Source organism: Cajanus cajan, chromosome 8 (assembly GCF_000230855.2).
Source record: "Cajanus cajan strain Asha chromosome 8, NIPB_CcT2T_4, whole genome shotgun sequence".
NCBI classification, from domain to species: Eukaryota; Viridiplantae; Streptophyta; class Magnoliopsida; order Fabales; family Fabaceae; genus Cajanus; species Cajanus cajan.
In genome coordinates, this window is record NC_138524.1 from 4,161,894 (window position 1) to 4,174,976 (window position 13,083).

Here is a 13,083-nt window from a genome sequence, read left to right on the forward strand (position 1 = left end):
GTTTTTTTGGAACCGTTCATTAATAACTGTTTTATTTTTTTAATGCAGAGAAGCGAGTTTAGTTACACTGTTCACAATTTTTATTTTATTTTACTTCTACGATATTAAAATTATTCAAATTGTTGATATTTTCTAATTGTTTATTGATTATTTATATTTAACTTCAATTATATTTTATTTTTAAATAAAATATGTTCAAAAGTATAAAGCGTTTGTGTTGATAATGAGAAGAAACAAAAATAAAATAATTATCTAAAGTTTAAATATCTATAGTTCTTAGAAAACACAGTGATAATATACATATATGTAATAAAAATTTTGCAATAGCTCAAACACTATATAAGTATATATGTATATATAGGAACCAAAATTATAATATATAAGCCTAAATTACAACACGACTATCTATACCCCAAACTTTTTAAGTCTATTTCTATCTTGTTCTCATGAAAATATGATGATCATCTAACCACTAAGAACATATAGAAAGATAAATTAGAATACAATAGGATAATTATATTACAAGTATAGAAATAAAGAACAATTGTACTGTTCACGTCAACATGTAAACCTTATAATAAAATCACACGGTAACTTACAACTTAGCAGCGCATAACAAATCACCTCAATATGTCATCAAACAAGTTTAAAAGGTAAGCAACTCAAATATATTAAATTTACACCACACCCATGTCATCTAACATACAATTTCACATAAAGAAGAACACATTATAACAGTCACCCAAAAATGTAATTCAAGCGATCAATCAAAGTGAAAAACAACCCGGATAACAAGAAATTAACAATAATTAGTCTAACTTTCCTTACCTTACAAACCAAAAGGAAGAGGGAAGAGAAAAGCATTTCCAGGCGTTTTTAGAAAACTCCAAACAACTCAGCAGCTCTGATTCACAATTCTAAAGACTTGAATTGATGAACATAACTAATTAAAATTTCAAGGACATAATCACCTTCTTAAAAGCAAGCTAAAAAATAAATAGAAACTTTCATATTTGAGAGTCATTTTCTCTACTTTTCACTTTAAGATTTTTAAGATTGAACTTATGAGATTCAATTCTTAAAATAAATTTTATATAATTTTTTTCTTATGATCAAACTGAATTCTTACATAAAAAATAATAATAAAAAAATATTTAAAACATCTAAAGATTTATGAAGAATTTTTTAACTTTTAAAATCTTTCAACATCACATCTCAAAATATCATAATATATAACTATTGACAAAATAAAATAATTAAAAAAAATTACAATGTTACAAAAATTAGATCTAAAATTAATATATGAATGACACGGGAAAGCGATCAAGCAAATTTAGAAAAATTAGGTTATATTAAGCTAAAAAAAAATCATTGATTAGCGAGACCAGCCTTTTATATTGACGAGAAATATTAAATCTGCCAAAGTGTTTACCCAATTACCGTTCCCATTAGTTTTGACGAAAAGGACAAAAGCGTCATATCACAATATAATACTTGTTGTATTTTTATGGGTATTTTAAACAAGTCTTGTATTATTTGGTTTGCTTTCTTCATAGTGTTTATATGAATTTTTTTTAAATGTTCTAAAAGTGACGAAATTAATATTTTATTAATACTGTAAAAGAACATAGTATAATAATATTTTATACTTAAAAAAAATTAGGAGGGGTAAAATACAACATACAATAATAGGAAAAATTGTCATACTAGGTAGGAGTAATCTGAGGAAATATTTTTGTGAATGGATGGATTTGTAAAAAAAATCAACATCACAATGCAAAATATCAGCATACATCAACTTGAAAGAGGACATTTTTGCAGTCTAGTTTCTGTTCATGAAAGGGATGGACATCACACACCTTCCAAGGGAGTTGCTTTCTCATTAATAGAATGTCCTTTTATGTTATGTTATCATGTATCATTCACAACCTACATGAATGATTTTTTGCTCATACTACATCATCATAATCTTTAATTCTTCATCACATTTTTATTTCATTTTTGTCAATTTGATCAAATTACAAGCATACAACTCTACAATAAATTTAGCATATGTACATCTATAAAAAAGTAATAAATATATATGTTATTATTAGAGAAAATATTTTATTTTATAATTACTTAAAAATATTTTATTTATTTATTTTTTTAAATAAAACTATTAGAATAATATATTTTACTTTAATTTTTATTCATTTAAAATAAAAAAACATTTTATCTATTTATTTATAAAAATAAAAAACAACAGTTTCTTAAATTCTTAACCAAAACTAAACATTCCCAACATCTAAGACCAAAAAATGGTGTAGGACCTTTCCTTGCCAAGAACATGTCGTTTATTTATGTCATGACTATCTATCATGGCATGCTCATCACTCTTCAATCAATGTCTTGCATTTCACAACTTCTTTTGTGCATAAGTCGTTCTTAATATCACGCATTCGTGGAACACATATCAACTCATTAAATATGTGCATATTTAGATTTGGACTTTAAAATGATAAAAAAAATCAATTTTTTATTTGTGAATTATAATTTGTAATTTATGTATTGAAATTTGTAAAAATATTTTTCTAACTTTAATTCAAATACACTATATAACTATAGTTAATGCAAGAAACTAATTTTACATGTTATTAAAGTGGAATTTTTATATTAACAATTAAATAAAAATAAATTCCGAAATATTTTTTCTGAAGTAATCAATTATTGTAAAAATATTTATATGTATCACTAATAAAAAATAAAAATAAATAAATAAAAATGTTTTATTTTTAGTTAATACAACAACTGGATGGACCACTTGAAATTTCATTTTCTGCAGCTTAAAAGTAATTGCAGGAATTTAATGGACTAACTTGTTTGAGTTTTATGCTTGTGGAAAAAAAAAATATTGTTTTGAGTTATATTTTTTTAATTTAATATATGAAATTATATTTTATGGTCAATATTTTATGCAATCATAAAAGAGACTGAAGAGAATTACTGATCGAAAGTAGATGACAGTGAAGTACCAAAAAAAAGTTATAATATCATGAAAACAAATATGAAAAAATCAGCCATTTAAAAAAAATACTTAAGAGATTAATAATAAAATTTATTAAAATTATGTTAGAAATGAACTAAAAATATAAAAAAAAATGCACTAATAGTATTTAAAAATATGGATTAATTGTATTTTTACTTTATTAATTTTGATTTTTTACAAGATTATTTTTTATTTGTTTCTTGAATTAAATATTTAAAATTTTTAGAAAAATATAAATATTGGAAATTTATTATAAAAAAAAGAGAAATTAATAAGAAAAAAAGTGTGAGATATTTATGCAATTAATTATTAGTTCTTATATTTATAATTAATTTTTAATTATATATAAATAATATTATTTTATATATAAAAATTTATATATTATTTAGATAATAAATAAATAAAAGTTAATATTCAGTAAAAATAATTAATACTATTATATATAATTGTTGATATTTTCCTTAAAAAGAATAAAAGACTGCGGTGTGCAGTGCGCACACAAACGTGTGTGTCGCTCATGTGTTTTCACTGCTCCAAGTTCCAACTAACGGCAAGTGAAAGCGGGAAAAGGCACGACGCGCGACCCCACGCGCTACTTTTACATGCGAGATCGGGTCTTACGTGCTGCGCGTGACACAGTTCAGACACTGATTTCAAGTGTGGTTGTAACACACATAGGAGGGAGCGCTTACCCTACACGGACGATGAGCGAGACGCGAGTGTTAGGAACGCGCCGAGTAGTGGGTCGAAAACAAAGAGTGAGTAAGATTCTGACACGCTTCACTTTATGAAAATGAGAAAATAAAAAATAAAGAATGGGATGGGATGTAGCCTCGGTTGGTGTGGCCTACCAATTAAATCTCGCTTTTCAGATTCGGGTCCACCACATTCATTCAACATACTGCATTTCCAATATTAACCTTCTTTTACTGCACTTACTTTCTTCCTTTAAAATTTTCAAAATTAAAACTTACTGTATTAAAAATGTATCAATAAAATTTACCAAAATATTAAATAAAAAAATTAATTAATAAATATATCTTAAATTTTTAGTTTATTTTTAAATTATTTTTAAATTTTATTTATATTATATACATAAATTAAATAAATATTACTTATTTGTTAAATTTTAAAATATTTTAAAAGAAAAAAGTAATGTTTAAACTAAGATAAGTTGAATTTTATAATAAATATTAAATCAATTTAAAAAACTTGAGACTTATAATACAAATATCAAGTGATGTTTTAATCAATTTAATTTATTTAGTTCAAAATGTGTAGTGTTTTTTTTATAAATATAATATACTATAATTTTAAGAAATTTAATTTACTTACTTGAAAATGTGTAATGTTTTTAAACAATTGCACATGAAATTTAATTAAAAAATGTTACACTTTCTCTGTAACAATCCATAATAGTTGTTACATTAAATGACTTAATTACTAGTAACAAAACAACTACTAACTTAGAGTTATATATATACACATCTGAGAATATGTACTATATACACTGCATAAAAAATATATTTAAAAAAAGGTGAAGCAACTATACATAATATAAGTACGATATTCTAGTAAAAATATATTATACAGTCTAAGTTGTCGGTCAAACAACTCTTATACATAGTATTAGACTTTACTCCATCATTCATTAGATGATCTTCATTGCACAACACCTCTGTTTATCCCTACTATGCTTCGATACTAAGTATGATCATTGCAGTTCAGTCATATAAAAATACACAAGGGTAAATTAGAGTTCAAAACAACAACGTATATAACAAAAAATATAAGCAACAAGGTTTTACAACACATCTCATATTTTTAAGCATCAACATTTAAACACATTCAACTCTGTCAAATTTATAACTACATCTACTATAACACAAGGTCAACTTAAACGACACAACATTAACAACTCAGTTTCAACACATTATATTGATCACATATCAACACTATATATGAACAAAACACATCATATGCATATCATAACAATTATGTGCGTCATCATGCATTTCAATTAGGAGATCTCTTACAACACAAGATGACCAATTTAAGTGTTTGACCATACTGACCCAACAATACAGAGTGATCTTTTTGGCTTGTTAGATTAACAAAAAATTGGATATCAATCAATAACACAACAATATGGTTTCTTGGTTGTCACCACTTAAACAAGGAAATTTAATACCATTGTCAGGCTAAAGCATATAAGTATGACCCTACCACGACATTAACTAACTTAATTCAACTTCCTATGTGATTAGTCTATCGATTACCCTTCAAATACTACACCTTTCTGATACTCAATTAAATATTAAGTTATCGACTTTGTACTTTACTCGTTTGATCACTTGTAATTATTATAGCTCGACCTGACCCTATACTGTGGTTGCTTTATACATGTGTGTCTTAATCTTGTCCACACATGATACCAACTAAAGTATTATAGGAGACTAAATTGTCCACTTCAAATGCCAACTTCCCAATAAGGATTTTTTAACAAATTAGACTCTTAGAACACCACAACACAATATCCATATAATGAGATATGTAACCTTTTAAAACAACTTCTCTAATCATAGATTGGTCAACACAACTCAACAACACAATGTCTAAATGCCTAAACCATTCTCAATATTCATCTTCTCAACAACACAACAACATCATGCATATTCAACACAACTTCACAACTAACGCACAACTCTACCACTCGCAACACACATCTCACCTCATTTTCAACTCTCAATCATCATTCATCTCAAAATAATATCATATGAAGAATGAACAATATTTAATAATTTAAACAAGCAACACTTATACATACTTTACTCATATTCATAATGCATTAACCTGAAAACACAATTTCATTCCAAAAATCAACGTTCAACACCATACAGTCAGTGCCTAGCGTCATCTAGTTAAGAAACTCCTTGTCTCATCCATGTCTGATGCTACACAACCGGCGCCTGGTGTGGATAAGGCAGGGGCTCTTGAGACCTCACGCTTGGCATGGAAAAGTCCCACGCCCGAGCTTATCTTAAGCAGTAAGTCTTGGCTTAACTCACGCCTAGCGTCACCATATCGGTGCCCGACGTCATCCGAAAAGAGAACTTTGGTTTGACCATGTTGGACACGACTCAACCTTGGACCTAATATTACCAAGTCAGAGACTTCCCAATGTTGTCATGCCTGGTGTCATTTGAATCACACTTGACACCAATCCAATCTGAGACGAGTCTCTCTCCTCAAGCCTGGTTCCACCAATCCTACATCAGCGTGAATCGAGACCTAGACCTCTGGTTGAATTTCACTTGACGCCACAAAGGTGTGTCTTACGAGACGATCAATTTGCACTTATGCATATCACAATTTCTGCTAAATCTACCTCAAACTCAACCCAAACCACACATGCAACACAAGAATATATGCACATGTGTTATATACAACCCATATACAAACTCCATTTTCAACATGCAAACCATAATTCACCACAAAACATCAATTCCTCTTCTTAAATCCAAACCCCCATCTCTCTTTTGCAACCCACTTCGGTCAATCAACTCAACCATGAATCTCAATGGAATTCATATAACATACAAATCACACATCATTCAACAACTCAACAACGCCACTAAGAGTAATAATGTAGCTTCCTTCACCACAAGATCAATCAAAAAAATGAGAAAGAGAAGGAGAAGATCCCATGTGACTCTAAGGAGCTTCACACAACTACCCTAACTTGATTGAAAGTTCCTACTAGCCTAAATTACAAACAACACAACTTAAATGAAATTAGGGGAGAAGAATCATTCTAGAAAAGAAGATTGAGATAAGTAAAAGACTCCTGGACCAGAGCACCTCTCTCTAAGTTTATAATTAATGGAGTTTATGAGGTTCTATTCAAAACATAAACCTTATATACTTATCTCTTCAAGGTCAAACTGTATATCTACCCAAAGAAACTTCAAACACTACTAAAACTCATAAAGAATCCTTAAGTCTTAGAGTTTCTTAACTCATAGCAACAACTTAACTTAATAACCAAAAATGACTTAAAATATTTTTAACACTTCACAACTTACAATATTACACCTCCCTTCTCAGACACATAAAGTACATTAAGATAATGTTTGATTGAAGAAGAAAGAAAGGATCAGATGGGTCTTTTTTTTATTTTTTCTTGTTCGATTTTTAGGAAGAAGGTAAGAAAGAGCAAAAATTCTTATTTAATTTTAGCTTTATTATAATATTTAGTATAATGTAAAAAATATCCTTATTTATGTTTATAAGTTTTAAATTATAACTATATAAAAATAAATTATTTTAAAATCTAAGACTATGTGTATATTATTTCAACTCTCATCAATAAACTATCTCTAATAATTCTATTTAAATATATAAAATTGGAATTTAGATGAGTTGTAAAATGTTATTATTATTATTCATTATTAAATATTTATATAATATTTACTCTATTTTATAAAATGTATCATTGTAAGTTATTTTAGACAAATAAAATAATAATAAATAACTGATAGTTTTATAAAATTAACTTTATAATTAATCTTTTTTATTATATATGATACAACATAATAATATTTTTTAAAGTAAAATTATTAGAAATACAATTTGAAATGAAGTAATTAATATTATTTTTAAAAATTAAAAAATATTTATTTGAAGACTTCTTTTTTCTAACACGATAATACTTATTATGATTAAGAGAGTAATATCATTTCCTTAAACCAATAATAGATCTTAATTAAAGACGAAGAGGTGGCAAAAAAAAAAAAAAAAACAATCTTATTATACTTATAAGAAAATATTAGTTTGAGTTTGACCTGTCGGATCAAGTCAAGAATCATTAAGGCTATTTATTTAGACTGGAAAATTGAATAAAAATGAATTAGGTGTAAAATTGAATGAATTGGTCAAAACTTATTAAAAACGGTTTCAATGTCGGTCCGACAATTTGGAGCAGGGATAACTGGTTTCAACCATTTTCAATTTTTCATGGAAAAAAATTTCTTAATAAAACATATTGTGATTATTGATATAATTCTAAACCAATATCATGATAATATTAATAAATTTCTAGTTGTAATTAATGATGAATGTGATTATATTTCATTAAACTTAAATGTTATGATATATTTAATTTGATATTATGTCTCATTTTAAATATTGTATATTATAAATTATAATATATGATATTTATCAGTAAATTATAATTTTCAATATAATAAAATTATGAGTTTTAATTATTTTTGTTTAATATCATTTAATTATTTAACATATTTAATTATTAATCAATTATAATTAGAATACGAAACCTTTAATTAGTACATTCACTTTCACACATTTAACCGTCCGTATAATTTTAATGAAATCTTTTAATAAATGGGAAAGCGATGTGTATCAAAAATTGTTTCTTTCCTAAAAGCAATTGTTCTTGTCGTTGGACATCCTACCTTCACTGCTTAATTATTATTGTACCGGAAGGTCCCTATCGGTCACGTTGACCAACACGTGTCATTTCGTCAGACACCCATGCATAGCCACGTACAAGCATCATCATCAACATCGGCTCGGCATGAGGCCGAGAACCTACATCAGTCTGGTTAATGCAAATATGGACCATCATCATTCATCGAGTCGGCTCGGTCAGGTGCCGTGCCGACATAGAACATACCGGAAGTATACAGGCTGCCGTGTACGGACTGGACGGTTCGGTCATTTGCCGCTCCGACTAGTATTGATTAGACGGCTCGGCCTCTTGCCGAAGGGTTAGGCGAGTCATAACAAGTAATCACAGTCAAGAAAGGTAAGTACATGATTAAAGCCTAAACGACCAATTAGTACCGTATTACCTAATTTGGTAAACATCTGATAGGGCCCATCACGCTCAGGCCCATGTCAGATGCTATAAATAGGTCACACGTAACAAGGTATGTCACTGTTCATTTTTAACCTAGATACTCGCGCATATACTAACTTGAGCGTCGGAGTACCTTTTGCAGGTACCTCCCCCCCCTTTTGAAGACATCGTTGGAGCTCTTATTCGGTCCCCTTTCACCAGGAAGAACAGGAGTGTGCCCTCAGACAGGTACATTTTGGCGCCCACCGTGGGGCCGAACCGAGAGCAAATTCGAGATTTATTGTTAGAAGAAAGCATGGTGAAAACGAGGAAGAATAACGTGGAAGAACACCAGTCCGAAGACGAGCATCAGTCAGGGGCCGAGACGACAGAAGAAACAAACTTGAATAGTATGGTGCGACAGATGAAGGAGGAGATGGCCGCCATGAAGCAACAACGGGAGAGAGACGCGGCCGAAATGGCTGCACTACGGGCGGAAAACATCGCCCTCAAGAACCAGTACCGTGATCCTACGTGGAAGCCCTCCGAGACAACCCATACTCAAGGATCGTTCCATTCGCATGGCCAGCACACCTCGGTCCCTTACACCTCTGTTGCCCCTGCCGCCCATGCCTCGGCTAGCCGACCGTTACAGCCCATGCCGACAGCATCCCACCGGCACCCCTTTACACCCAATATCATGCAATCCGCCCTCCTTGACAACTGGAAGTCCTTGTCTCTCGACAAGTACGATGGAACCACCGATCCAGATGAACACGTTGACGTGTTCCTGACTCAGGTCACCTTAAACACCACCGACGACGCCGCCCTGTGCCGAATCTTCCCGACGTCGCTGAAAGGACGAGCGTTGAGCTGGTTCACCCGGCTCCCGGCCAACTCGATCGACTCGTTTGGCACCCTAGCTTCCCAGTTTACCATCCAGTTCGCTACAAGTCGACCACACCAGTTGACTTCTCTATCACTGGTTAGTATCCGTCAGGAGAGGAAGGAATCACTTCGGGCGTTCATGACCCGTTTCAACAAAGCAGCACTGGAAATTCGCGATCTGAACCCTGCGGTTGCTCTTCATCATCTAACTACTGCCCTAAAACCAGGCCCCTTTGCCAATAGCATCTGTAAAAAACCGCCGACAGACATGGATGACTTGCGCCGACGCGCTGACAAATATATGCAAATGGAAGAATTGGCGGAATTCCGAAGCCAAGCCCGAGCGGAAACGTCAGCAAAACCTGAGAAAACGACCGAGACGACCTTTCGAAGCCGTCCTAAAGAACCTCTTCCTCGTGAGAAACATCCCCGAGGGCCGAGGTACTCCCAGTATACACCGCTCAATACGAGCAGGACAGCTGTGTTGGAACAAGCACTCGCTTCGGAAATACTCACAGTTCCGAAACGGGCGTCCACCCCCCCGAGGGCCGATACGACCAAATCCTGCAGATACCATCGCAACAGAGGACATTCGACAGAGGAGTGTGCAGCCTTGAGAGATAAGATCGAGGATTTAATCAAACAGGGGCAACTCCAAGGGTTCGTAGGCCAACCCAACTCGACCAGGCATGTTGATCGTCCTAGGCAGTATGAACAATCCAGCCAAAGGAGGGCCGAAACACGTTCGTACCGCGAACGTAGCCGGTCTAGGGAACGGAGAGAGCGAAGAGAGGAAGAACCCTCGACACAGCCTAGACGGGTAATCAATACCATAGCTGGTGGTTTCGCAGGCGGAGGCTCCACCTCATCGGCGCGACGCAGACATCTACGAGCCGTTCGGCATGTATACTCGGTTGAGACATCCCGACCCCACCTACCAACTATCACTTTCACAAAAGATGATTTTAAAGGTATTGATCCAGACCAGGATGATCCAATGGTCATTAGCGTTGAAATTCACAACTGTATTGTACGTAAAACGCTAGTGGACCAGGGCAGTTCAGCCGACATTCTTTATTGGAATACATTCAAGCAGTTGGGGATTCCGGAATCCGAGCTGTTCCCCTATGACGAACCTCTGGTTGGGTTCTCTGGCGAACGAGTACACACGAAGGGATACATCAAGCTGACAACACGGTTCGGGTTTGATGGGGATGAGTACAGTGATATCCCGGTTAAATATGTGGTGGTGCATGCCAATACATCATATAACATCCTGCTTGGTAGGCCGTCACTGAACCGACTCGGCGCAATTGTATCCACACCACATCTGGCAATGAAATTCCCAGGCCGGTCCGGACAAATAGTCACCATCCATGCCGATCAAAAAACCGCCCGAGAATGTTACTTTACCAGCTTACGTTTGCCAAAAATACAGGAAGAAGAGTCAAAGGAGCCGAGAAGAGTGCATTCGGTCTCGCAGCAATCGGTTATGGACCTCGACCCCCGAATCAACCAGGATGAAAGGGTAGAGCCCACGGAAGAAAAGCAACCATTTCGAGTCGGCACATCTGATCTTCAAGTCACTTACCTAGGCGCCAACCTGTCTCACAAGGTGCAGCTTGCCATTAAACAAGTGGTCTTGGAAAACAATGACTTATTCGCATGGCAGCCATCCGACATGCCTGGCATCGACCCCAATTTCCTGTGCCACAAACTATCCGTCAGTAAGGAAGCTAGACCGATTGCTCAGCGGCGTCGAAAAACTGGTGAAGAGCGTAAAGCAGCTATCGAAGAGGAGGTGTCAAAATTACTTGATGCTCGGTTCATCCGAGAAGTGCACTATACAACATGGTTAGCCAATGTTGTTATGGTCCGCAAGCCGAATGGGAAGTGGCGCATGTGTACCGACTACACTAACCTGAATAAAGCCTGCCCAAAAGATGCCTACCCACTGCCAAACATTGACCGACTTGTTGATGGAGGGTCGGGACACCAGTTCTTGTCTTTCTTAGACGCATACTCCGGATATAATCAAATCCGGATGCACCCCCAAGATGAAGACAAGACGGCCTTCATCACTGAATCGGCCAATTATTGCTACCGGGTCATGCCGTTCGGGTTGAAAAATGCCGGAGCAACTTATCAACGTTTGATGAATAAAGTTTTTCATGACCAGATTGGTCGAAGCATGGAGGTGTATGTCGATGACATGGTGGTAAAATCAAGTACCGTGTCGGCACATACCCGAGATCTGACCGACGTTTTTAGAGCCCTTCGGCATCATCAAATGCGATTGAACCCCGAAAAATGTGTATTTGGGGTCTCAGGCGGCAAATTTTTAGGGTTCATGCTGTCCAGTCGAGGCATTGAAGCAAACCCCGACAAGTGCCAAGCCATTTTGAATATGAAGAGCCCAAGCACTTTAAAGGATGTACAAAAATTAGCCGGCCGCCTCACCTCCCTGTCCCGGTTCCTTCCATGTATGGCCGAAATAGCCAAGCCTATTCTCGTTTTGCTCAAAAAGACTGAAAAATTTAAATGGACTCAGGAGTGTGAGGAGTCATTCCAGCAGTTCAAGACACGCCTTGGGGCTCCTCCAATCTTGTCTAAACCAATCGGTCAACTAGATATGATTGTGTATTTGGCTATCTCGAGCAGTTCCATCAGTGCCGTTCTGGTACAAGAAAATCAGGAGCAGCAACAGCTGGTATATTTTATCAGTCGGACTCTTCAGGATGCCGAACGACGCTACCAGCTGATAGAAAAGGTAGCCCTGGGCCTCATCTACACGGCTCGTCGACTTCGGCAATATTTTCAGAGCCACAAGATCATTATCCGAACCGACTGCCCAGTAGCCAGAATCTTACGCAAACCAGAGATCGCCGGCCGAATGGTAGCATGGTCGGTCGAACTCTCAGAGTTTGATTTGTCCTTCGAACCGAGAGGTCCCGTCAAATCACAGCATCTGGCAGATTTTGTTAACGAGCTTACCCCCCCCAGGACATTTTGAAGATGAGCCGTGGACTATGCACGTCGACGGCTCCTCTAATGCTCAAGGTAGTGGAGCAGGGATAATTCTGGCTAGTCTGTCGGGCATCACAGTCGAACAGTCTCTTCGGTTCGGTTTTCGGGCCTCTAATAACCAAGCAGAGTACGAAGCGTTGCTGGCCGGAATGCGGTTGGCAACCGAAATGGGCATAAAAAGAATTATATGCTGCACTGATTCAAAGATTGTGGCCGAGCAAGTTAATGACAATTTTCAAGTCAAGGACTCAAACCTACTGCAATATTACCATCTATTTCA

The 13,083-nt window shown here is 34.8% G+C and overlaps 1 protein-coding gene across 1 annotated transcript; it reads left to right on the forward strand.

Moving 5' to 3' along the window:
- The first annotated feature begins 9,204 nt into the window (after positions 1–9,204).
- LOC145950758 (uncharacterized) lies at positions 9,205–12,789 on the forward strand. Its single transcript, XM_083062458.1, has one exon. The coding sequence runs from the start codon at positions 9,205–9,207 to the stop codon at positions 12,787–12,789; it is 3,585 nt and encodes a 1,194-aa protein (XP_082918584.1).
- The last annotated feature ends 294 nt before the right edge of the window (positions 12,790–13,083 follow it).

Excerpts from the sequence above, each read along its gene's own strand:
- LOC145950758 (XM_083062458.1), top strand. The coding sequence starts at position 9,205 with ATGGTGAAAACGAGGAAGAATAACGTGGAAGAACACCAGTCCGAAGAC.